At 38.5% G+C, this 25,632-nt stretch overlaps 1 protein-coding gene across 1 annotated transcript in view; it reads left to right on the top strand.

Moving 5' to 3' along the window:
- Nucleotides 1-25,632, top strand: part of TRPM1 (transient receptor potential cation channel subfamily M member 1) — an 87,826-nt gene that overhangs the window by 47,967 nt on the left and 14,227 nt on the right. The window contains exons 7-21 of the mRNA XM_075714180.1: nt 2,180-2,354; nt 4,556-4,679; nt 7,924-7,996; nt 8,849-8,949; nt 11,731-11,904; nt 12,951-13,085; nt 14,204-14,254; nt 15,105-15,140; nt 15,834-15,974; nt 17,240-17,269; nt 19,601-19,893; nt 20,444-20,672; nt 22,186-22,308; nt 22,624-22,755; nt 24,809-24,937. Of these exons, the coding sequence (XP_075570295.1) occupies nt 2,180-2,354; nt 4,556-4,679; nt 7,924-7,996; nt 8,849-8,949; nt 11,731-11,904; nt 12,951-13,085; nt 14,204-14,254; nt 15,105-15,140; nt 15,834-15,974; nt 17,240-17,269; nt 19,601-19,893; nt 20,444-20,672; nt 22,186-22,308; nt 22,624-22,755; nt 24,809-24,937 (1,946 nt within the window). The remainder of the gene's footprint in view (nt 1-2,179; nt 2,355-4,555; nt 4,680-7,923; nt 7,997-8,848; nt 8,950-11,730; nt 11,905-12,950; nt 13,086-14,203; nt 14,255-15,104; nt 15,141-15,833; nt 15,975-17,239; nt 17,270-19,600; nt 19,894-20,443; nt 20,673-22,185; nt 22,309-22,623; nt 22,756-24,808; nt 24,938-25,632) is intronic.

Genomic DNA, 25,632 nt, shown 5'->3' with positions numbered 1-25,632 from the left:
AATACAGGGTATGAGGTGATTTTGTACAGTTCCTGTTTACAGGAATCCTGTGCAGCTCTGTGGTTTCTGATTCCAAATGTTCATACTAACATTTTATTTTCTCTTTTATATGATTTTGTTTCGTTCAGAATACCACACTCAAAATTCTTAGATCTTCCAGATAAACTCAGCTGGGAGTTTGATTTTTAATGAAGCCATTGTCAAGATAATTTCACATCAGTGCTTTCATATTTAGAGTTTTGTGCAGTTTTAAAATTTCTGTCAGTTGTTACAGCCTCTCTAAAACAACTTTCTAGAATTCTTGTTGTCATTCCTTAGAAAAAAATTCTTTTACAAAACATTTTTTCATTGACATTTTTTCATTAACATTTTTGTTGGAAAAAAAAAGATTTTTTTTAAAGATTAAATAGAAGTTGAGTAGCTTTGGTTTTCCAGCAGCTCTAGAAAAAAAAAAAACCCACAACAACAACCTAATTAAAAATGGTCCAAAAAAAGTTAATAGTCTTTGAATCAACACTTCAATTAAGAGCTACTGGAGAATAGACATCAGTTCTACCAGTTGCCTTTCTGACTTCTTACAGATGCCATTGTAACCTGTGTAGGCCTGTATAAATAAGAAAAAACAAACATTCAGAATGGCAATTGCATTGAACCCTACAAAAGTTTCTAATAGTGCTTAAGTGCTCTTATGGGTAGAGCAGAAAAATGAAGTAGAGTGCCAGGTAAAGTGAAAAGGTGCAGTCAGAAGTCAGCCACAAGATGTCTTAATGTTCTGGGAAGTCCTTAAGTACTGCTTTTTGCCTACGGTAAGCTCAAGAAACTGAACTCACCAAAATGATGCCCCTTGCCTTTGCTTGTGGAGACAGTATCGTGCACTGTTGCCCACAGACATTAGAAATAGCTAATGTTAGCTATGCTTTTTTCGTCTGTCTTCTGCAGAAGTGCTGGGAGAGTTGTAACATTGTAAAAGGGAGCACTGGCTTGGAAGATAAGAAAGATGGGGCCCAGAGGCAAGATGTTCTGTATCATTTCTTCTAATACCACTGGGACTGGGGATATTGGTTCTGATATAAGTCGTGTTTGGTGATTTTTGTCATGAGAAGGGCAAAGTTGGGAATACACATAGGAATTAAGAGTTCTGTGAAGGGCTGCAGTGCACCTACCAGTAACAACATACAGGGAGTTGTTTTGTTTCTTTTTAATCACTTCAAGCACAGGCGCCTCTTCTGGAAATCTCAGCAGGAATCGCTAAGGATTTCATGGACACACAGGCTGGCCCATGCTCTGTGACTCCTCCTTATCAGAGCCGGGGTATACTGACAGGAGGATGTCAGGAAGCTTCTGCTGTTACTGTGCATGGTGTTCCTGTTCTTCAGAGAGGAATGAAGGTTGAAAATATAAACTCTTTCACGCGTTCTCAGCCATACAAAAAAGTGCATCTTCTTTATGAAGCGCTGGTCATTTTACAGGTTAAGAACTGAATTCAAATGCTTATAATAGTGGGATTAGTCAGCCTTTGGGTAATGTTTTGTCCTTCATTTCCCCAAGTATCTTGTGACCAAGGCTACTGAGACCATGTGACCTGTGGGCTTCCCTTTGTCATCCTATGCCTGGAGATCACAGTGAGGCAGGGACAGCAAAGGGATGCTCAGCTGTCGTCTATTCCATCGGCCAGCCATTTCAGCCTCATGATAAAGACACTAATTTCATATTTTTTATCTTAGGAGAAAGCATAGGTACATGTCACCTTACTGAAGACTTCTTGTAGGTAACAAATGAAGAGTTAAAGCATCAAAGACACAGTAGCTGGGAGCCATCCAAGTAACAGTGAAGCTAATGAAGTAATAGGAGAATCATGTTAGCTGTTTTATCTGTACATGGTGTCTGTCGAAAGAGATTACAAACAGTTCACCAACAGTGAGTGAATAAATGATCAATATGGAGCTGATGCCAAAGCAAGGGCAGAGAGACATCTTACTCTTTTCCTTTTGGGGCTGTGAAACAGCATATGGACATTTTTGCTGGTGCTGGCCATGAAATGGCCATCATTTTTCCTAACTGCTCTGGTTTGAAGTGATGCTGTAACACAGAAATCATATCCACTCATAATATCTCAACCTCTTAAACTAAGTTTCAATGACATTTCTTTTTTTGTTTCTGTTCTTCTGCTTTTTTCAAGGGCTAGGACAAGGTGTTCCTGTAGTTGGGCTCATAGTGGAAGGGGGTCCCAATGTGATCTCCATTGTCTTAGAGTGTCTACGAGAAGAACCCCCTCTCCCTGTTGTGATATGTGATGGTAGCGGACGAGCATCGGATATTCTGTCATTTGCACACAAGTATTCAGAAGAAGGAGGGTAAGATTTTGAGGTCTTCACCAAAGCTGTGTCTTGCTTGGGGGGGACAATATAGGACTATATGCCTATATGCCTTGCTTTCGTTAAAGCTTCATAAAAAAACACCTCAGGGACAAAATGCTACTAACAGAGGCATTCTGCTGTCAGTCAACTTTTGCTGCGTGTTGGATTTTAGCCCTGGTGTTAATGAGTGGAAATTGTTACCGCTTGGGATGTATTTGATGGTCCATTGAAATAAGCTTGCTCTCAGTGCAGCACAATGACATACAAGCTCCATCAAAGTTTGCTGCGCTATACTTGGTGCTGGGTTGGGCGTGTTAGAAGCAAGGAACAAGTGGTTCCCAAGAATTACTCTTTTTCTCAGGCCAGGGCTGAGGTTAATTAGTGCATGTATTTGCAAAATTTGTACTGCCTGGTTCTAGTGTGAATGAGCTTCATTCTCCAAGAGTGCCAGACCAGCTGAAAAAATATTGGGCTTTCTTCCATTCTCTTGCTATTTTTTGCATCTATGATGGTTCTTAAGAGCAGTGCTTCCTGATGTCATGAACAGAGTGGAGGATATTGTCTGGAGCATTCTGCTCCACAGCCCTCCTATCCATTGCACAAATGAATCTGTAAAAATCACTCCGAATCCAAACTTTTCTGGAATCTGTTATTTTTATGGTTGGTTGTCTGCCCCTTTGGTTGATAGAAAGTATGATTAGTTTAAAGAAGATACAAAACCTATACTAGCAGCATAATGTTCATCTGCTCTGCAGAGTAAAAGTTCCTGTCCTGAGAAATACTCCAAGTGGGAGTATTGCATTTTTAATTCAAAATATTGCTTCTCCCAGTCAAGTAACATACATCCTCCATTGTCATTGTTAATATCAGGATTTTATCTTTAGTAGCCAGATTCAGGAAAAAAACTAGTATAGCGTCTTGATTAGGGTATGGCACACCCATCTTACACGGAAGAAATAGCCTATCTCCTTGACTGAAGTTGGACCTTAGCTTGGATTAAATATTAAGCAGACAACTAGTATTGTCAAGCAGTGCAGATGTTATTTGCTGAATTGGCAGAGCAGCTCTGATGTGGGATTTTTTTTATGTTTACACATAGTACATACTTAGTCCTACCAACAGTATTTCTGATTCAGCAGCTTTCTTTTCCTTTCTGTCAACCAAGCCTCCTTAGCTTAGATCAAACATTCTTTTTTTTTTTTTTTTCCCCTTTCTCATTCATCCTTCCTATCAGTAAGGTAGGTACCTCTTCAGTTCCTTCCTAGGTGATTGAAAGGGCTTATCAGGATCAGTCTGTCTGAGATCTGCTCACTGCATGACTTTCTCTCTGCGTTCATATGATGCAGTGTCCAAAGTTCCTCTCCAATAATTATGATGAGATAAATGTGTTCATCTGGTAAGGCAGGTCTGCAATGAGAATTTTTTTGTCAGCCCTGCTGTCTAAAAGAATCATTTTCTCACAATGAACTTTGAAATTTAGTGCAGTTCGCAGGCTCAGCTGTCTCACTGCATTGAATGCCTGCTGGTAATGTTTGCCATCATCTGAAAATACATGTGTTTTATTAGGAAATGGATGAAGATTGAAGGGCTCTGTTTCAGATTGCTTTGAGAGATCAAACATTTCTGACCTTTCTAGAACGTTTTTGATCCAATTTCTTTAATCATCTTCTGGTTTGTTTCTCAGTTGGGTATTATGAGGTTTCAAATACGCTAGCAATTTAAATCCTCTGTTTAAGAGGATAACCAAGATAATGAAGGTGACATATCAGTAGTGTGTTTCTTAGCTATATACAAAGGGGCTTGCAACATTTAGAGGAAAAGGTAGGGGTCCTGTAAGGTGTACTGCTGAAATCCTGAAGACTGAACTTCTTAACGAAAATGTATGTATAATATATAACAGAAGTAAGAGCTACCTGCATTATATCCCAGGATGAAAGGTGAAAGTTCCTTGCCAGTTTTTAAATCAATGTTGAGGTACTGAGATGCATAAGAGCCAGTCTGGGTAAGAATTGCCTGCTTACTGTTAACTCTTCATGAACTCCTTACCTGTACTGGATGCAAAGATGCTGTGTGTTTTTATCTGTTTTCAAAATGAAGTCATTGCACTGGTGAATGAACAACTGTTTCTCAAACAGCAGGCCTTCTGAATATATATTAATTCTGGCAATGTCTTCTTTTATGTCTCATTTTTCGTTTAGGATAATAAGTGAATCCCTTAGGGACCAGCTTCTAGTTACCATCCAGAAAACCTTTAACTACAACAGGAATCAAGCTCATCAGCTGTTCATCATTCTTATGGAGTGCATGAAAAAAAAAGAACTTGTAAGTGTCCTAAAAGTAGTTCATAAAGATAATTTCTGTGGTGAAACTTGATACTTTCAAGTGCCGTTCTCCCAGGGTTACAGTTTAACCTTTTTTTTTCTTCTTTCCATATAGCTCCATAAATGTACACAATCATTCATTCATAAGCATAGGCCAAGAAAGGGACTTTGTCTTCTGGAAAGCCTCTAAAGCCAATTTCAGATTCTTTTCCTGTGTAAGTTGATAGAAGTCTTTTTTCACAGACTTCTGCAAGGCAGACTAAGACACTGAGATAAATGGACTAAAACCAGGATCAGCTGCAGAAGGTAAAGGAAAGATAATTGAAGAAAGGGTTCCTAGGAGCAATAAGCATTCAGAGTGCATCAGGACAGTTTTGGTCTTCTGATACAGATACTTTTTAAGAGCCTTCCATTCCAGTAAAATGGGCTATTCAGGTCTTTCAAAATAAATTGAAATATTAAGTGTTCTTGAAGATCCCAGCCGTGGTTGATCCTGGCTTGTTGCAGGCCTGTTCTATGTACTGTACCACTCAGTCAGGTTCCTGTCTGTCTGCCATATCCCAGCTGCAGAGAAAAGTGTGTTTAGGAAAATAAAATCTTTAACATTCACATCTGTCATCTGTGAACAGTGTCTTGAAATTGTCTTCACTGTGCCTGTGCCTTTGCAGGCAAAATGAGTCTTAGAGTGTTTTCCTTTGACTAATTGTCATAGTGAATTTTTGTTAATATGCCCTCTCCCTTGAGTCCTGGTACAATTCCATTTCATTCTTTCATACAAATCCTAAGCAGCTGTTTTAATAGCAGATGAACAGTCTGATGGATTTTTTTGGTGTTTTTTTAATTACAGCTGGAACTGGTGTGGCTGATATTTTTATCTTTTTTGCTGAAGTTGCATATTTCTGTTAGATAGAAACAAGAGAGAACTACCACAGCCTTCTCCTCAGACTGTGTGTGGGGAATCAGATAACCAAACTGCTGTTGAATTTAAGCGTGAAATGTGGGGGAGTTTCATTCTTCAGGATGCCTAATTGTATCACCAAGGAAGTGACACCTATAATAGGAGCAGCTATAAAGAAACTGTTTGAATGACAGGTGAAACTTTTCTCATGAGGCTGAGAAAAGAGGGAATTTTTTCTAAGTTCTTAGAATAATGGTGTTTCATGTTCCCTTAAAACTAATTGTGTTTTCCTTCCACAGAGCCTACACTTTCTGTCTTTGGTCAGCTTGGAGACAAACTCTAAACTCTGGTTTTCGCAAGTTTAATACTGTCTCCAATAGATGATGTGAAAATTTTTTCTTAAAATGTTAAATAAACAATAAACTGAATGTAGCATTCCTTACAGTTCTTACTCTTTTCAGTATAGAGCATTCTTTTGATTTCTAGAAGTAATTGTTTAGTTGTTTGATGAGAAAGAATAAATCCTGCTCTGGTACCCAGAGAATTATGATGGAAGTGGGGGGCAAAGTCTTTTCCCTGGAGTATTTGCTTGTTACTTGCCATGCCAATACTGCATGTAGTCACTGCCAGTGTTTGCATTTCCAGTGTCAGATTTAGAGCAAAGAAAATGAATACAATATAACTTTTAGTTATCTAAGCGTAAATCCTGACATACTTACTTCAGAATCAGTGCAGTGATAGTCTGAGCATGAGGTCAGGTGCATTGTTGTGAAAAAGGGGAGCAGCCCCTCTATGTTACTTGTGTAAGTGCCATTGATTCTTAAGTAATAGCTTTTGTGCAAGTAAGATCTGAATCAAATTGTCTAACATTTGACCTGATTTACGCACAGAGATCACAGAATATAAACAGTCCACTATTTTTTGCTAGAGCTGTCACTACCATGCAAAGGCATGCTTCCATCTGTTTCTGATGTCTGGTTTCATATTGACTTGATACTATTAGCGAGTGAAGGGCTAACGCAAGAAAGATACCACTTGATCCCCACTTAGAGTAATAGGATATGCTGAACACAGCACAATGGTACTAATCATAATGCAAAGAAACTTCCTCAAATCTGTACATCAAGCTTCGTGCTAGTCCTCTTTTTATACAAGCTGGTCCCAATGATCAAAGTACCAATCAAGGCATTATTTTTACATTACTCTTGAGCAATTAAAGTAAACACTGGAAATGAGGAGATCACTTTTATCAGATGAGAATGTCAAGGAACAAAGAGGGGCACAAAAACCCTCCAGAAATCCAGTTTATCATATCCACCAAATGAACTCAGATTTCCTGAGATGTCCTGTTCTACTTTTCAACACTCTTTAAGTCTCACATGAGTAGAAAGGTGGCTAGCAAAGAATTTAGAACATAAAGGAAGTTTACATTATGATGAAGTTTAATGTTTGTTATTTTTTCTTTCTCCTGCTTTGGCAAGATGGACACTAAAATTGGTTTTGAAATTGAAAAATGTTAAGTAAAATTATTTCCAAAAGTATAATGCCAACTGTACTGTTGTATATTCTCTGCCATAGACATGCCCATAGGAGTGTAGCCTCTCGCAGGTAAAACCTTGTACAAAATACTCAGTGAAGTTAGGGGATTTTGGCTGAGTTAAGGAACACATGAAAAAACATGATCAGTGGCTCTCAGGATCAATCTACAAAGCCATTCTCAATGCCTTTCAGGAAGGTGTCCTATGAGAACTGAAATGACATAGGGTTGGGATGGGAATCCGTGTCAAGCAATCACCAGGTTGTTTGCAGACTTTTTACCAGTTTCCTATTTTCCACACTCTCCAAAAAGCTGGCCTTTTTCCAGAGATGCTGGGCATTGGCTCATGCCTCTGACTTTTCTTTATGATGTTGATCTTGGATGCCAAGGAAGTGCTTGCTTACATATTTATACATTTCAAGATAACAACCAAATACTTAAATGCCAACAAGTAGTTTCCTGCCTCCTATATAGTATCATAGAAGTCTCTTCTAATGTGTTTCCTTTCTTCCTCCATTCTCCCAAGGTTCATTACATTTGATGCTGAATTCCCTTTAGTGTGGGAGGGATTTCTGCAAAAAGAGAAAGCCCATTTTAGTTTTATCTCTGTTCCTTGATTTTTTATCATGTTTTGATACTACTGAGTTCTTGGGTTCCTAAAAGCTGGATTATGCAATTTTGAATTATTTTTAGCAGCATATATTTAAATACCTTTTCCAGAACTAAATTCGCTAAGGATTAATCCACATGTTTAGTCTCTCTCTTTCACGTGTTTTAATTTTGTGTGTTTGGTTTTATGCTATCCTTTAGATTACTGTGTTCCGCATGGGGTCTGAAGGGCAACAGGACATTGAGATGTCTATCTTAACTGCTCTCCTCAAAGGTGGGTTTTGCAAGCAGTTAGGAAGGATGGACAAATTGATCCCAAGAAGACAGTCTTACACATTGTCTGAGGTTCTCTTGATGTTTAAGTCTTTGATTTATTCACTTTGATTCTAACAAGTAACCTGAACATGCTTGGCTTAAGGTTCATATTAGCTTGAAGCATAAAATTTAGATTGAAAGTTTTGTGTGGCTTTCCTCACTTGAAAGCCTGGGATGGGAATGCTGCAACAACTATACTACTGATATTTCAACACATTTTATTGCAGTTCTAGCATGTACTAATGAAGTTAGAAAAAAAGGTGGGAAGATGAAAAGACTATCTCATTTTTTCCAGATCTCAGACTGTGCTCTTTAAGCCTTAGGGCAAAATTTAAGATAGGTTCCATATTTAATTGGAGTTTGTTATGTTTGCTGAAACAACTGTTTTCTGTCTGCATGTATGTAGTAGTTGATACGGGCTCAATGTGGGATCACTGGAGTCCCCAGAGCTAAGAAATAAAGCAGGGAATTACTATACTCATATCTAAAGCATCAGCTGGAGAAGCTGAGAGTGGTCATCTTCAAGAATAGTCTATCTTTAGCATCAGAATATAGAGCCAATGTGGGAGCTTTAAGGAAAAAAGGGAGAGAATCTAGTTAATCCTTTTGAAATTAGGATTATGGGGTTAAATGCAAGATGCTATAAATTGATTTGATTAATCCACTGCTTTGTGGTAGAATTATTCTAGTGGTAGTATCATATGGAGTCAGGCTTGCTGTTTTCTAGTTCTTGGAGAAGTGAATAACAGAAGGTTGTCCAATCTTGTTTCATCATGCGTGAAATACTAAACAACTGTGTGTTTCTCTTTAGGTACCAATGCATCTGCTCCAGACCAGCTCAGCTTGGCTTTGGCTTGGAATCGTGTAGACATTGCACGCAGCCAAATCTTTGTCTTTGGACACCACTGGCCAGTAAGACAAAGTTTTCGTAGTCATATTGTTTGTTAACAATTTAAACTAAGTGGTGGAATATTCACACCATGGATTTTGTTGTCAGGAGAAACAGTATTGAATTCTGGTTTATGCTGAACTGATTTAGGTATCTCATTAATTAAGAATTACATTTGTTCTGAAATTCCTTATACTGCCATTTGCAGATATTTAGCAATAATTTAAAATTTGTGAAAGAAAGAAAAGCAATTTCATGACAAGCAGAAAAATAACCTTATTTAAGATTCCTTGTGGGATTTGAAAGCAAAAAAAAAAAGCATTTACTGGAAACTATCTATGTCCTTACGTACAGCTGGACAATAGCAGTCCTGGTCACCCGCAGTGAACTTGTTTCATGATCTAGTGTTGCCTAGACTTCTGACTGTCTGTGTCATTGACGTGCTAGCAGTTGGCAAGGTCCCCAGCTACCTATTAAAGTACACAGCAAGGAAATTCATGGAGCTGCTTGGAAGGAATTGTGGTGCTCACTTCATTAACAGCTCTGAAAATCTCTGTTTGGATTAATGGAGCAAAATCCTGATGACCAGAAGAAACCATTGCAGAAAACAGGCCTCTGGCGGGCAGAGCTGCGCCAAATGGAGTAGATCTTCAGTAAAGCTTTAGGTCCTGAAATTGGATTTTCTTTCTCAAATTATTGGAGTTTGATGCTGCACTAGTTGAAGTCAGTGGTGAAACATTGCAGTGCCTTTTTTCATCTGTGTAACTAAAATCCCCTATTTAAGCCACTTCCATGTTTCACTGTATTGATGCTTTTTGCTTTACTGTGTGAACCATCTGGTGTTGAATTACTGTAAAGTGTCATGAGGAGACCAGCCTAAAAGAGGCAGTAAGAATGAAGTGCAAGAATTTTTTTTTTTTTTAATTAGTTGTCTTTCCTAAAACTATGAATATAATGACACTCAAAGGAACACAATTCATGGGCATGCTATACATAATGTTGAGATTTATTTCATTTGGAAGCCCATATAATTAAATTTAAACAAATGTTGCTGCATATGCTGTTTTATTCCTTCACTTACAGTAATGTGATGTTTCCAGTATTCAACGTTCATTAAGATACTTATACAGAGGGGATTTAATAGTCCGAAAGATGATGAAGTATTATTACTATAAAACGTTTATGTGGATGGAATGTCGCAATCTCCATATTATTGTGGTTAGATTCAGAGGTACCACCTAGCAACTGAAACCAGTTACTGCTTTGGCCTATTTCATACTCATACTCTGCAACAATTTATGGAAACATTATCAGCCAATTGCGATTCACTGTCATTTCAAATTCATAAAGATTGCTTTCAGACTGGCCTGTTGGCAGTTGCAGTTTTGTCCAGCCTTACGAATGAATTCATGGTAGCTAGGCAGAGAAGATTTTTTTAAGATGAACAAAACCACAGAACACAAGCCTTGTTAAAAGCTTGGTTCTGTAGTTCTCTGTGCAGAGCACAGGTAGTTGTAATTTAGTTTACAAGTTCGTGGAGGTTATATAACCTAAGCATTACTGGAGCAAGTTAAGCCTCCAAATCACAGACAAATAGTGTCAAATTATTTGCATGTGTGCCTGCCTGTCTTGGGTAGGTAAGGTAGGTTGGAAGGGAGAAGGACGTTGCAAAGAGTAAATGTGTCTGAAGAGATACAAACAGAAATATTGTCTGCAGAATGTAAATGAACCAGTTAGTGGCTCTCTCTCCTCTCCTTTCTGCCTCTGCAGCATGGATACTATTTGGCATCATGCAACATTCTTCTTAAGCTCTGTCTGTCCAGCTCTTTATGCTGCTTGTTGCTATTTATTTTGATAACTATTGCTTTCACTCAGAGCAAACAAACTGAAGTGTCACTGTACTGGTTTTGGCTGGGGTAGAGTTAATTTTCTTCATAGTAGCTAGTATGGGGCTATGGTTTGGATTTGTGCTGGAAACAGAGTAGATGACACAGGGATGTTTTCGTTACTGCTGAGCAGTGCTTACACAGAGTCAAGGCCTTTTCTGCTTCTCACCCCACCCCAGCAGCAAGGAGGCTGGGGGTGCACAAGAAGTTGGGAGGGGACACGGCCGGGACAGCTGACCCCAACTGACCAAAGGGATATTTCACCCCATATGACGTCATACCCAGCACAGAAAGCTGGGGGAAGAAGGAAGGGGGAATGTTCAGAGGGATGGCATTTGTCTTCCCAAGTAACTGTTATGCATGATGGAGCCCTGCTTTCCTGGAGATAGCTGAACACCTTCCTGCCAATGGGAAGTAGTGGATGAATTCCTTGTTTTGCTTTACTTGCGTGCACGGCTTTTGCTTTACTTATTAAACTGTCTTTATCTCAACCCATGAGTTGTCTCGCTTTTACTCTTCTCATTCTCTCCCCCATTCCACTGTGGGGGGGAGTGAACAAGTGGCTGTGTGGTGCTTAGTTGTCGGCTGCGGTTAAACCATGACAGTCACAAAATTGAGTAGTGTCTCTTCACAGTCCTCTCACACTGATCTTATTTTGCGAGAGAAATCCTTCACAGTGTACCTACTTCACTACTTTGACTTTCAGTGTTATTGACTACATTAGACATAACAGCTTTAAAAAAAGTGTAAAGCTGTGGCTATGCAAAAAGGTCCTTATACTTAAGGAAATTACCATTTTTAGTTGATTGCATGTGAGAAGTGGTGACTGGGGAGCATGTTCAGTAGGAGTGTATTCAGTGAATAGTCACTGTACAATCAGTTAGATTTCTAATACTGCCAATGCATTATTAAATACAGCCTTTAGGAAGCCTTACAGCTCCTGATGGTACAGCTCCTGAGAAGGAAAAGAAATCTCCAGCAGCTCAGAACAAAGCAGCCAGAGGGAAAGGAAAAGGGAAGAAAAAGGGAGGAAAAGGAAAAGAAGAGCCAGAAGAAGAAACAGACCCAAGAAAGCTTGAACTCCTGAACTGGGTGAGGTGAAAGTATTTGTATTAAAACTGTTCAAGAATTAATTTTTTGGTTTTCATCCTGGGGGGGGAGAAAGAGAAGGAAAATAAACTTTTTCATTCTATAGAATGCTCATTTGCACATTCTTGCAAAGATCAGCAGTAGATTCTGCAGGAGTGCTTTTTGGTCTTTGAGCCAGGAATCCCTTTGTCATCCCATGTGCACCACATACAGCCATACCACAACAGTACAAGTCAGTGCTTATCTGCTGCATCTTCCCTGCACTTGTCAGAAGGAAATAAGAACACCAGTGAACATCTTCATCCTTCCTTGTATATGTGAAGGCACTTTAAACATCTCCTTTTCTAAGTGCTTCATTTTCCAGTTGCAATAGGTTAGATTGTTCTGTTGTCTGGATTAAAGTTCATGTGTTGAGGGGATTGCTGTTCAAGGGGTTTTCCCCTCTCCTGCTGGGTTCTAACCCCTTAGACCGTATTAAGAAAAGAACCATTAGGCTTCCTGACCAGCATTTTCCAAAGGCAAATCTAAGTTGGTGAAGGAAGAGGAGGTGCTTCTTCCCAAATGATTTGAGTCTTTCAACATTATATGTTGTCTTTTCTCTGTGAGGCAGCAGTTTGAGTGGATGATACATATGAAAGTTATCAGGGTGAATTATGTGAACCTCTTCTTAAACGTATGCAGTGCGTTTTTCTTAAATTTTAACTTGTTTATCATGTTGAGCTGGTAAATCTCTTTTTCACATAATGTGTCGAGCATGGTATGCCTGGTTTAGTTAAAAATACTAAGGAAAATGATTGAAAGCCACAGTTACATTGCTAAAGGTTTCTTTCACTGCTCTCCTCTCACCCAAGACCTCATTGGAAAACTCTTACCATCTGTATTGACTTGCACATGGGTAAAATGTAATTTTCTAAATTCCTTTTCACTTACAGATTAATCAAGGTATTTGGGAACTTGGGAATATCCTAAGTAATGAAAATGTTTGTGGTTGTTGGCCACCCAACTCTGCTGTGCTCATGTAGTCTCACGTTCTCCATTCTGCGGTTCAGGTGAACTCCCTGGAGCAGGCTATGCTGGATGCACTGGTTCTGGATCGAGTGGACTTTGTGAAACTACTTATTGAGAATGGAGTGAACATGCAGCACTTCCTCACTATTCCTCGACTGGAAGAACTTTATAATACCGTGAGTGAGCAGAAATTATAAAATGCCCTGTGATACCTTTGCTATTGTATTTAACAGGGGCGTCCTTTTTCTTCTTCTCCATCTGAGATATGTTTGTTTTTCCAAAAAGCTCCATGCCCTGACAATACTCAGATGTTGGATAGTGGTAAAAGGAGCCATTGCTACTACATATAGTGTCCTATTGTGTCCCTACATGTACACAATAATTCCTAATGAATAAACCTACAGCAGCTTTCAGAAGCTATTGCCTTTTGTTATGTAAATATAGTGATGTATTTAAAATGCACATTCAGAACACTTAAAGAACTGATGTAGATAATAAAATTTTAATACCAGTGAGTAGTGGTCATTTAATTTTAATCTCAATTACTTTTCATGTATGTATACTTTAATACTATTGAAATAAGCTTGTAAATTTGGCAAAGTACTTACACAGCAACTTTTATTCTTGTCACATTGCAGAAGTCAGTATCATTTTTCCTTGTGGCCCAGCAAAACAAAATGATTTTCCCAAAACCGTAGAACATCATGCTTTTTTATTCAAATTCACCCCGACCCAACCCACAGCAAATTCATCAGGAACATAACTGTTTCTAGACTGTTTTTCTTCCCATCATTTAAGTGGCAGGTAGTATAGGGCAGCATTCCTGACCAACATTTTCCAAAGGCAAAGCTAAGTTGGTGAAGGAAGAGGAAGTGCTTCTTCCCAAATGATTTGAGTTTGGCATTATATGTTGTCTTTTCTCTGTGAGGCAGCAGTTTGAGTGGATGATACATACACAAGTTATCAGGGTGAATTATGTCAACCTCTTCTGAGGTATATAACCTCAGTCTAGTCCTCCTGTCCCTTTGTGGCTCCTGCAACAAGTACAAGTTTAGACAATACCACAGACTGCTGGGACTTGAATCACCACATAAAGGATTATAAGAAATGGATTACACAGCTCTTGATAGAAATGTGTTTGTCATTGTAGCCCATTCTTTCTGCCCCTGCAGAGTGTGATGGCACACAGTTGCTTAAAGTTCTGCTTACAGTGCCAGACCGTTAATTACATTTGTGTTTGCAAAAAAACTGAAGAATTGAAGCTCTAATGTACCGTGAATTATTTTTGTTTCAGAGACTGGGTCCACCAAATACACTGCATTTGCTAGTCAGAGATGTGAAAAAGGTAAGCTTAACTAACAGTAGCATTACATTTACATGATCACATTAACTATGTGAGCCAACAGTAAAAGCAAGCATAGCATGGGGGAAAGCAGACATTTGAAATTAGATGGTAGCTGTTAAGAAAAGGAAAGTTAAATTACTTCTTGTGACAAACAGTGGTATCAGTCTAAATCGGGTATGGCTGTACTGCACTACTAGTAATTTAAAAACTAAAGAGAGGAAAGTTAAGCTCCTAGTGGTGTAATACATCATTTGAGCTTTAGGTTGATACTGTTTGTTCTCTACAAGAAGCTCCCAATGCAGCATTACAAAGGAGGAGTGGAGGGAAGCGCCTGCTAGGTTAACTGGAAGCCCCATTCACGAGCACAGAATTTGTTCCCTTTTCTTTGTTTCCTTGTGTGTTTTTTAGTTACTTTTCTCCCATCAATCCTCCTTTTACCTCGGAGAAAACCCATTCTGTTTCTCAGAGCTACAAGTCTTAAATTTGTTATTCATTGGTTTCCATTACATGTAAATTCATTCATTATACATGAATAGGATCATTGTAAGATTTGTTGTTGTATTTGCTCTCTTTGAGGTTTTGGAGCTTTTATTCAGTAAAATTCAGCTACAGGAAATAGCCTGTATTCCTTTTCGCAAGGAAAAGGAAAACTTCCATTTATTCCCAGGAGGTTTAGATGTGAGAATTATGCAGTACGGTGTTAATGTATAATTCATATTGATCTGTTTCATAGTTTAACACTTTGCTCATTCAGCATTTGTATTTTTGAGTGTTACTAATGCTCTTCTGCATTCTGCTTTCTGTCTGTCTCTCCTCCTTTTCATTGCATTTTCACGGCTCACTCATTCAGCGGCAGTCTCGGGGATTCGGTTGGGTTAACATGGAGGTGATGTGTTTACTTAGGATATACTTGTTTCATCATAGCGACTGCTCAGTGGTGCTGTAGAATCAGTTATTGTTGTAGGATGTAGCTTGAACAATGAAGCACAGTTTTTAGCTCATGGTTCTAGTAGAGTTAATACCACTATCCAGTTTTTAAGTGTAACAGTGGAAATTACAGTTTGCCTTTTTCTTTGATTCTGGGCTGCACATTAATCTAAATCATGTTCCACATTGTAGTCTTAACTCTGTAGATAATATTATGATGAAACACAAGTTTCCATAAAATGTAAGGTATGCCTGATACTCACCGTGAAATTAAGTCATGCTTTTATACTGGATTAATGATAATCAGTACAAAGTTACTTGATTTCATCAATATAACCCTTGCAAACAACTCAGGCTCATATGGATGCTGATGTATTGTATGAGTAAATCAAATGAAAATTTGTCCTCAACTATAAATACTGCCAACAACAAAACAAAACAAAAAATCTGGCCCCAAAAAATTTTCATTATGTGAATCAGTTATCACTGATTTTGTGCAAATATTCAGAGACCGAAACCGGTGGCTGTAAATAATACCTGTGTGCCAATTTAAACATGACATGATATGTCTAGTCAGGCAATTTAATGTATTTTACATTTTCTTATCCTAAGTCCTTATTTGTTGGTTTTTTATTTTTATATTTTTTGGTAGGGAAATCTTCCACCAGATTATCATATCAGCCTAATAGATATTGGTCTTGTACTTGAATATCTCATGGGTGGAGCTTATCGCTGCAACTATACTCGAAAAAGTTTTCGGACTCTTTATAATAATTTATTTGGACCAAAGAGGGTAAGAATGAGTTCATTCTGGATGTGGCCATCATGGTGATGGTAAAAAATAAGTAATACTCTGTTCCTTTGTCTTTGTGTAACATTACATGTTAAATCCTAAAGAAATGCTGCAAGACTGATGTTGAAACTCCAGTAGTGAAGTTATATAAGGAACCTGTAAAATACCTATGTTACAGGATGGGAGGACCCAAAAGGTGTTAAATACATGGAGCTGGAGGTGAATTTCCTCCTATTTCAGTAGTTCACCACCCAAGCATTTCTAAATGTGGTGTTTGCGTATTTACTTGTTCCTATTTGAAGCTGTAGCTCTCTCTTAACTGTAAATTGTATTGGTCAAGCCAGGCGTATTGATCAAGTTATTATAACCAACAGTAGCCTTAACTCTTGGGTAAGGCAGAGAGTTTAGTCTGAATACAGAAGAGCTATGAACCTGTTACAATCCTGATAAGAACTGCTCTGAGCATGAATCTTACCCTATGGAAGCCACTGCAATCTCAGTAAAGCATTTCATAGTCATGTACCAATCCTCAGACTATCAAGCACAGCCTTTGCTTTGTTAAAAAGTCTGTTCTAAGCAAATAGAATAATTTTCTTCACTAGCTTATTTATTTGGTTGGTTCAGCTTTGAAGGTCAAGTGAAGCTTCCTAGCCTAATTACAGAAAGCTCCACACTAGGAAACACACTAGGAAACTAGCCCCACAAATGATCAGAAGGCTGCTTAAAGCTCAAGTATTCTGTAGTCAATATATAGTACATATATAGTGTAGTACTATCTGATGGAATAAATAAACTTTTTACATAAAATGTAAACCAGAGATTTCACAATAGAACAGAGGGATTTTTTTAATGGGAAATTGTGAGAAGTTTGAAGATCTATTAGATTTTTTACTGTTTCCTATGGGTATCTTTATCCTGTGAGTGCTTAGAAACACTATTTTTTTCGAGCTTTTGTGATGATGTGGTGGTTTTAATTCTCAAAGCAGTATATTATTGAATGATTCATTTAACTTTTCCATCTGAATGAAAATATTTCACTTGAGTGCAGGATGGAAAATATTTTCTAACCCATTGTCTTCCTGCAAATACAATTAAGAGGGAGATTAATTAATTGTGTACCATTATTGGTGCAGTTATTTAGAATAGTAAGTTTAATAATAAATACTGTACATTTGTAAATGAAAATGTGTTTTTCCTTGGTATTGTTTGGTCTTTGAATTTGGCCTCCCATCTAACTTATTTTCTTCTCTATTTTTAATATTCAGCCAAAAGCTCTTAAACTACTAGGGATGGAGGTAAGTTGGATTTATTTTAAAATACTGGTTTTATCAGAGCATTTCTTGGTACAGTTCTGCTCTTGCTCTTAACTTTTTCACTATTACTGTGGCTTAAAGTAAATTTCTACTAGACAGGATCTTCTATTTTGCAAACAGCCTATGAAATACTTCCGACATTTTTTATGGGTAGGGTCTTGAGAGCTGCTTGAAACTGTGTGCAATAGCCTTCAGGCAGTTTTTAGCACTAATGTGTAACAACACATTCCATGTTGGAACATACTGTAGATTTAATCATTCAGATGTGAACATCTATGATACTGAAAAGAGAATGTGATCCAGCAGTGCTACTTACGGTGAAAACCCGTTTAACCATGAAGTGACAATTTATGTGCAAATGAGGTTTTATCATAGAGAAAACATTTAACTGGTGTCAAAACACAAAGTGGTCTGACAACTTAGATGCTGTCCTCCACTATAAAACATCCTTGCTACCATGATGGCACCACGCTTTGTAAATGATGAAGCTGATCCAGAATTTTGAGTCCAACCCCTGCCTCAATTATGTGTCTGCAGAAATTTTGAATTGATCAGAATCAAGTCTGGGATGATGCCTAAAAACTCACTCTGTTTTGGAGGTAGTTGCTTTTGTTTCTAAAAAAAGTATTAATATAGACCAGGAAAGCATTTACACGAAGAGGCTAGGTACATTTCTCTGTGAAGTATGCTCTTATTAATGCTGTGATAGTGTTCGAACACAGTATATGTACATGTTGCTTGTGTTACCTTTGATGTGAACTATACCCACACACAAAAGCCTCCATTTCCCCATGCAGAGAAGCAGTTTTCTTCTCTACAGAGAAAGTCCAGGTTATGTTTAATCTCTCTGATCAGCTTCCTATTTTCTAATAGCTCAAGGCCAAAAGCTCAGCCCCTCAGAGGTGCGGCCCTTTTTAATCAGTATTGCTCACGTGTAGGTTGCTTAGTGCTTCTCCAAAAGCACATTTTTATTTTCCTATTTCTTTCAGTGAGAAATGTTTTTTGTGTCACAAACTGAAGTGTTCTCTCCACTTGACAGTGGGTGTAGCCCACTCCCTTCTTCCAAGAGAAAGAAAAGGTGAAAAGAAAAATGAACATTTCTTTTGCTGAAGTGGTCAGGAAATTGATGCGACTCCAAGTGTTCGGGTTTTTTTCATTTCCAGTGTTAACAGCTCTAAACCAGGAAGTCTAGACTCCTTAGCACTTTTTCTTTCTTACCCAGGGTTTTGTTTTGATTTGATTTTCTTAGTGTAGGGAGGACCTAATTTTTGGTCCTCCATTTGAGATTTTATGTCCTGTGCTTCAGAGATGCTCAACACTTTCTTCATGTGCAGGCAGTTAATGACCCCTGAATTTTCCATAAGAGATGGAGGTCACCAGTTGCAGTTCTTAAAACTGCTGGAAAAGAAATGCATACTTAATTATCGAGCTAAAGAGTCATCTTTGGAAACCTGGGGTATGAGGCTGAACCCTGAATTTGGATTTAAGTTCATATTGTCAAAAGGAGTGCATTATGCTGAGCTTGTTTGAACAGAAACTAATTTTGGAGCAGAGTAATTGCTTTTACTTGCAATCCACTTCTGAGATTGGGGTCAAGGTCTGCAATGATGATGAGCTCTGTCTACACCTATATATGCAATGTTCATCCTACATTATTTAAACCCTAATTTTCCCAATCATGGCTTTTCTCCCTTCAGGATCCTGCTTCATTGTCAGTACTTCCCTTCAGTTACTTCCATGTTGGTTCCTGTAGTAATGGCCTATCCTCCCTATCCCTTTAAGAAATGGGATACTTAAACCTTCCGTTTGCACTGCATACATAAGAGGAGATTGCTTATTCAAAGGTGAAGACTCCCTTTAGTATCTCGCTGTTCTATAAGGATGCTATCTGCCTGTCTTTTCCATTTGCATGTTACCACTCTGTCCACCTGCATGTCAGTCTGAAAACTGTTCATTGCAAATCAACTTGTGCAATTACACATGCAGTAGAGATCTACTTACAATGCAGTGTAAAAGGATGCCTTCAGTGCAATAGGGTTCTACTGTACTTATCAAAGATGGGTGACTGGTAATTAAGTATGCAAGAAAGGGTTCTCTGAATAAAACACTAAGCTGTGTGTGCTAGCCCAGTGCATGCTCTGTCACATGTTCTTCATAGTTTTATCGCTATTGGCATTCATTGTAGCACACAGCAAAAACAAATTAGAACTTTAACTATTAATATGTCCTCTCAGTACTTGTTCTATGCATGGTGCCGTTGTTAGGTAAACTGTTAAAAATTGATAGGAACATTTTTTCTTCTTTTCTTCCCAGGATGATGAACCTCCCACCAAAGGGAAGAAGAAGAAGAAGAAGAAGAAGGAAGAAGAGATCGATATTGATGTGGATGACCCAGAAGTCAGCCGCTTTCAGTATCCATTTCATGAACTGATGGTATGGGCCGTGCTGATGAAAAGGCAAAAGATGGCACTCTTCCTTTGGCAGCGAGGGGAGGAAACCATGGCCAAGGCACTTGTGGCCTGTAAACTGTACAAGTCTATGGCCCATGAGTCTTCTGAGAGTGAGCTGGTGGACGACATCTCTCAGGATCTGGACAACAACTCAAAGTTAGTAGATGCAGAGCAGACTTTATCTCTACTTGATATAGGGGGTTGTCTCACCTGCTGAGGAGCTTTACTTTAATAAAGTACAATTGATTTCTAGAATGTAGGTTCACAGAATGCCATTTGGAGCTGATTTATCAACAGTAAAGAAGCCAAAATGTGGTTTCAGAATCTGAAAGCAACAGTAGCAAGGAGAAGACTTGCATTTTTTCTGACAGAACACATTCTTTCTTCAGCTTCTCTCTGTAAAACTAGCTAGTTCTTTTTTCACAAAGTTATTTTTAGGATTTACTCGCATAAATTAATGGGTATCTGATGATATGTCTAAACTGGCCTTAAGATGTTACCGGTCTAACCTAATTCTCTCTGGTCACTAAAAATTTCTTTGGAACTTTTGTAGACTGTCCCAAATCAAGCTTGAGACTCAGTTGTTCTTGTCATTGTACATGTGTGTGGGAAAACATGACCCTCTGTGAATGGAATTAAAACCCCACATGCAAGCAAACACTGATTTCTAAATCAGACTTCACTGGACTTACCTTGCATTTTCCAGAGATTTTGGCCAGCTGGCTGTTGAACTCTTGGATCAGTCGTATAAACATGATGAGCAGATTGCCATGAAACTACTGACCTACGAACTGAAAAACTGGAGTAATTCTACCTGCCTGAAATTGGCTGTGGCAGCTAAACACAGGGACTTCATTGCTCACACATGCAGCCAGATGCTCTTAACAGATATGTGGATGGGGAGACTACGCATGCGGAAAAACCCAGGCCTTAAGGTATTTCTGTTCTGCAGTTGCTTTCAAAGGTACAGTTTGTTGCATGTAACACTACATTATACATAGTGTATGCATAGAACAAACTGGCTTACTCTAATTATAGATGTTTTAAGAACATACCTGTTCTAAGGCTAATTTTTTTCCAAATTCAGGATATCTAAGGAACATTACCCCATGACAAAGGAAAATATAAATCCATGAATGGCTTAGCATGATTGGAATCTGAGAGCAAAGTTGTGGCTTTCAATGAATGAGGAGATCTGTTTATTGAAAACATACACCTTTGATAAAAATTAGTTGAATACAAGCAAAAAGATCTCCGTTAGGGGTCCATGCAATGGGAATAGAGAGAGAATGAACCAGATGTAGACACATGCTTCTTACATTGCTTAATATTGTACCAGAAGACACAGAGTCGAGACTCAGTGTTGAAAAGAGTAATATCTGTGCAATTGCATTGTGTGAAACTATGTGATTTTTATTTCCATCTTCTGTCGTTTGATGATATGGTCTCTCTTACTGATTTTTTTATTTTCCAATTGTTGGATTTACAAAAAAACAAGTCATGTGAGGAAGCTGGCACAAAAGAGAAACATGAGTGAACCAATGTTAAGGAAGCAGAGCAGTGTTTGCTTGTGTGTGTTTTCACGTGTATATAATCCTTTACTTGTTATATTATGCAGTTGCTGTCACCGTTATGGAGGCCCATCATGATGGTGCCACCTTCAGCCTCCCCTCCTTAATTCCTTAAATCCCCCATTTCTGACAAAGTGCCATGCCTGTCTTCCCAGGTCATACTCCCAAGTTTGCTGACATACACATTGCACTCCCTCTGTCATTCTCAATTTATTTCCACTTTCCCACGCCTCCCTCTTAAACCTGTTTAAAATCTTCAGGCAAGTGTCCTGCCTTTCAGATCTCATCATGGTGCTTTCTAAATCTGTTTATTGATTTTCTTTCTTCTCTCCACAGGATTAATCAACCTGTTAATGTTCTAGTTTCATTACCTGCATTCTTTTCTTTGCTCCTTTTCTGTACTTTGGCAACTCATGCTTGTGTTTCTCTACCTCAGCAATCTCATACAGTAAAAGAACTCTCCCAGTGCTACCTGCAAATATTCTTTTACCTTTCACAAGTTTTTTGACTATTAAAACTAATTATAGTAAGTGACTAAAGTAACTATAAACTCCAGTCACAAACCTGAAGCCCTCTTCCAACTGCCACTATGTCCATTCCATGGAATTTCTCTGCAGAGCTCTAATTCTGGAGCACAATTTCTTAATTGCATTGTATTCATGGAGATGGGAAGCCTTCCAGGGCGCCATCTTTCCATACAAGACCTTATTGCCAATGCTTCATAAGTACTACTTATTCATTTTTGTAGGTTTGATGATAGCAGAGTATCTTGAATACTGTACAAAAGAAAATACTGTTTGTGGGATTTGCCTAGCTGTGAAATCTGCTAATGTAAACAAATATTGCCATCTGAGTTGAATTCTTTCTTGTTGTACAGGTTATAATGGGGATTCTCTTCCCTCCCACCATCCTTTTCCTAGAGTTTCGGAGTTACGATGATTATTCTTACCAGACATCAAGAGAAAATGAGGAAGGCAGAGAAAAGGAGGAGGAAAATGTGGTCAGTAATGGAGATTACTAGGAAGTTCTAGTATCTCAAGAGTGCTCAGTTCTCTAACTTCTCTGATTATGCTATAGGTCACTCAGGTTAAAATCTCAACTGCTTCTGTGGGGTTAAAAATCAGTGAAGAGGTTTGGGAGTGTATAGGCTGGATTCTCAGGGCGTGTAAATTGTGTAGCTGCACAGATTTATGGAATTTCTATTTTTGTATTTTTAAAAAGAGGTCTGTTGCTCAGAGGCTGGGGATGTAGTTGAGGAGAAGCTACTATTTTTACTGTTGTATATTGATGGAAACTGACAACTTCGGTCTTCCAGGATGCAAATGTGGATACAGGCTCCCGAAAAGGAGATGAAGAGAACGGAAATAAAAAACAAAAGAGTCTTCCAATTGGAACAAAGATCTATGAATTCTATAATGCACCTATTGTCAAATTTTGGTTCTACACAGTAAGTCATGATGATTAAACTGATAGTGATAATTTTTCTCACACCTGTGAAACTTAAAGGATTCCAATGTAAAAATAATAACCAAGTAATAAATAAATAAGTAGTACTGACTTCCATGGAATCTGATGAGTAAAGCACTCCCTTTATTCAGAGAAAAATGCATGGACAATGAAACAGAATGAATAACTGAAGCTTATGCTGTCAGCCTCTAAAGCTCCTACACACTTTGAAGGAGGCCCTGTCTGGCTAATCATATGCCAAACTCGGTGCAAGCTCCGCAATCCAGTCACTCAATCCAAACTAGGCTGGATCCTTTTGCTTTCTAAAGTCTGTGGCTCCTGTTCTGCATTGAAATACACTGTAGGACCCAAGAAGTAATGCCATAGTATCAGTGCTTGCCTTTTGCTCTGTTGACAGTTAGGCTTAGATGAGTGCAACCTAGATGGAAGCACAGATCCCAGTCTGCTAAGACTTAATAGGTACTTTTCTCTTATTTAAATAATTAAAACCAATCTAAACTAAAAGATTTATTTTTGACAAGCATCTGATTTTCTCTTTAATGCATCAAGATTAGCTGGTGCTAATCTCTGTTTTAATACAGCAGAAACGTTTTAATACAACAGAAAAAGTATTCATGCTACTGCTCATAAATTTTGCGTGTGCCCTGTAAAGAGGATACTGGTTTCTTTTTTATTCAAAGTTAGGACTTCTGATACCTAGTATGTCATAATACTATGTAGGCTTTTAGTTTTAGCACATCTTAATCACAAAACACTATACTGATCCCTTTCTACTGCCTGTATTAATAATATAAAAGCAAAATTCCTATTTAATTTCAAATAAAAGTATTCAACATGGTTTCACAGTGTAAAGAAATTACATTTTAGTAGATTAAAAAAGCCCCAGGCACAAAGGGCCTGATTTAGAGTGCTTTGGAATTGTTGTTTTGCTGCTTTCAACAAATGAGAGAATTCAGCTGCCTGAATTATCCACAGCATCTGTCACTCCTTCAGCTGCTGGAGGCCTGTGGCCTCTGCCAGTGTGCATCACAGCTATAGGAAGGACATTGCAGCAGGCCCACTTCCTTCAGTGAAGAAAATCTTTTTTCTGTGCAAGTAAGGATCTCCAACACCTGAATCTTTCACGCATAGCTTCAGTGTATGTGTTCATAGATGTTTGCATGAATGTCACAATTAAGGCAGGCTTCGCTTCCATGCGTTATGCAGGCCCCTCAGCTAAGAGGGTTTTACTGCCTCCTGCTTGGTGTTTCTGACATGGTGATGCAGCCTTCTGTGCTCTTATTGAATTAGGCTTCAGCAAGAAACTTGCTTCTAAGACTAGGGGCTATTTAAAGATAAAAATATCTGCAAACCTACTGTTCATGCAGATGGGTGTAACTAACAAGTATAGGAAGAGATGTTGCAGGGACTGATACAGGAAGTCTGTATGCTTCTGGCTTCACATAAGGAGTATATTCTGCCTAGATGGTCTCAACCGCATTATTACAGGGTGGAGAAAAGCAAGTGGCCTGTGTGGCTCTTTATTTCCCTTACACCTCCAAGCAGGTGCTGCTCACAGACCTGCCTCCCCATTCTGCTTTAGATCTGTTTTGAGGTGGTGGGTAAACATTTTGCATTGAATATCTCATTCTTTAGAAAATTCCATTTTCTCCCTGGAAAATCTTTTGTTTTATTACTGCTTTGTTTCCCTTTGTGTTTTCTGCAAAGCCATTGAATCCATTTTGGTTTCTTAACTCTGGACTTCCAGGATCTCTGAAGTTTTTCATTTGGCATGTCACGAAAGACTGCTGTGAGGCATGGAGACACCAGCATCACCAGTTTGACATTTACACCGGTAGTTACAGAAAACTGAGTGATAGCTCTATTGACTTACACTAATAGTCCAGAACTTCCTAATGGAAATTAGTGGAGACTGATTTTTTTTTGTGTGTGGAGGTCATCTCAAGTAATTGAATACTGTCTAACTGTGGAAGGATCCTGGGATCCATCATCTAAAGTCCATAAAGGAATTTTTTTTTTTTTTTTTTTTTAAGATATCATACCTCGGTTACTTGATGCTATTTAATTATATCATCTTGGTGCGGATGGAACGGTGGCCATCAGTCCAGGAATGGATTGTCATCTCCTACATAGTGACGTTGGCTTTAGAGAAAGTAAGAGAGGTAAATTCTGATTATACCAACATCTCTTAATCCTTAAAATGAAGCTCGCTCTTAGAGGTAATAATGACATGGACTTGTGCAGAGGGTTGAGAAGCCATGCACAAGAGAGAAGATTCTCATATCCACAGAGTCCCAAAATGCCCATCACTGGAGTTCCATTCACAACCCATTCCCATACATTAAAACCTTCTCTTACTGGGTAAAAAGGTCAGGCAAAAATGCCCTGATGTCAGCAGTCAAAATGAATGCTGTCATTCTCTTATGTGTATTTCCAAGGAAGGGCAGGGCCATAACCTATGAAGAAAATCTCAGTAGGTACTGTCTTTTTATTACTGCTGCTTGCGATCCTTGACAAGAACTGCAGGCAGAGAGGTGTTTTGGGGGATTAGCCAGGAGTACTATCTGATTGATCTCGTTAACTTTTGTATGAGGGAGATAGCATAAAAACTTCTGCTGTATTCACATGCGGTAGTGTGGTTTGCACTTACCCTATCCTTCTCTGATTCACCATTCCCACATCTCATACTAACTGTATTTAGAGAGAAATACGGATGCCAAGTCAGTAAGCCAGATCTCCTGGTTTAAATGTTATTGATTAAAACCTACAACAAAAAACAAAAGGCTTAATAAAGACAAAATAGAAACAAAGATGAAAAGGGGGTCCAGAGGAGGGCCACGAAAATGATCAGAGGGCT

Source organism: Pelecanus crispus, chromosome 7 (assembly GCF_030463565.1).
Source record: "Pelecanus crispus isolate bPelCri1 chromosome 7, bPelCri1.pri, whole genome shotgun sequence".
Classification (NCBI taxonomy): domain Eukaryota; kingdom Metazoa; phylum Chordata; class Aves; order Pelecaniformes; family Pelecanidae; genus Pelecanus; species Pelecanus crispus.
This window is presented reverse-complemented; position numbering and strand designations above follow the sequence as displayed.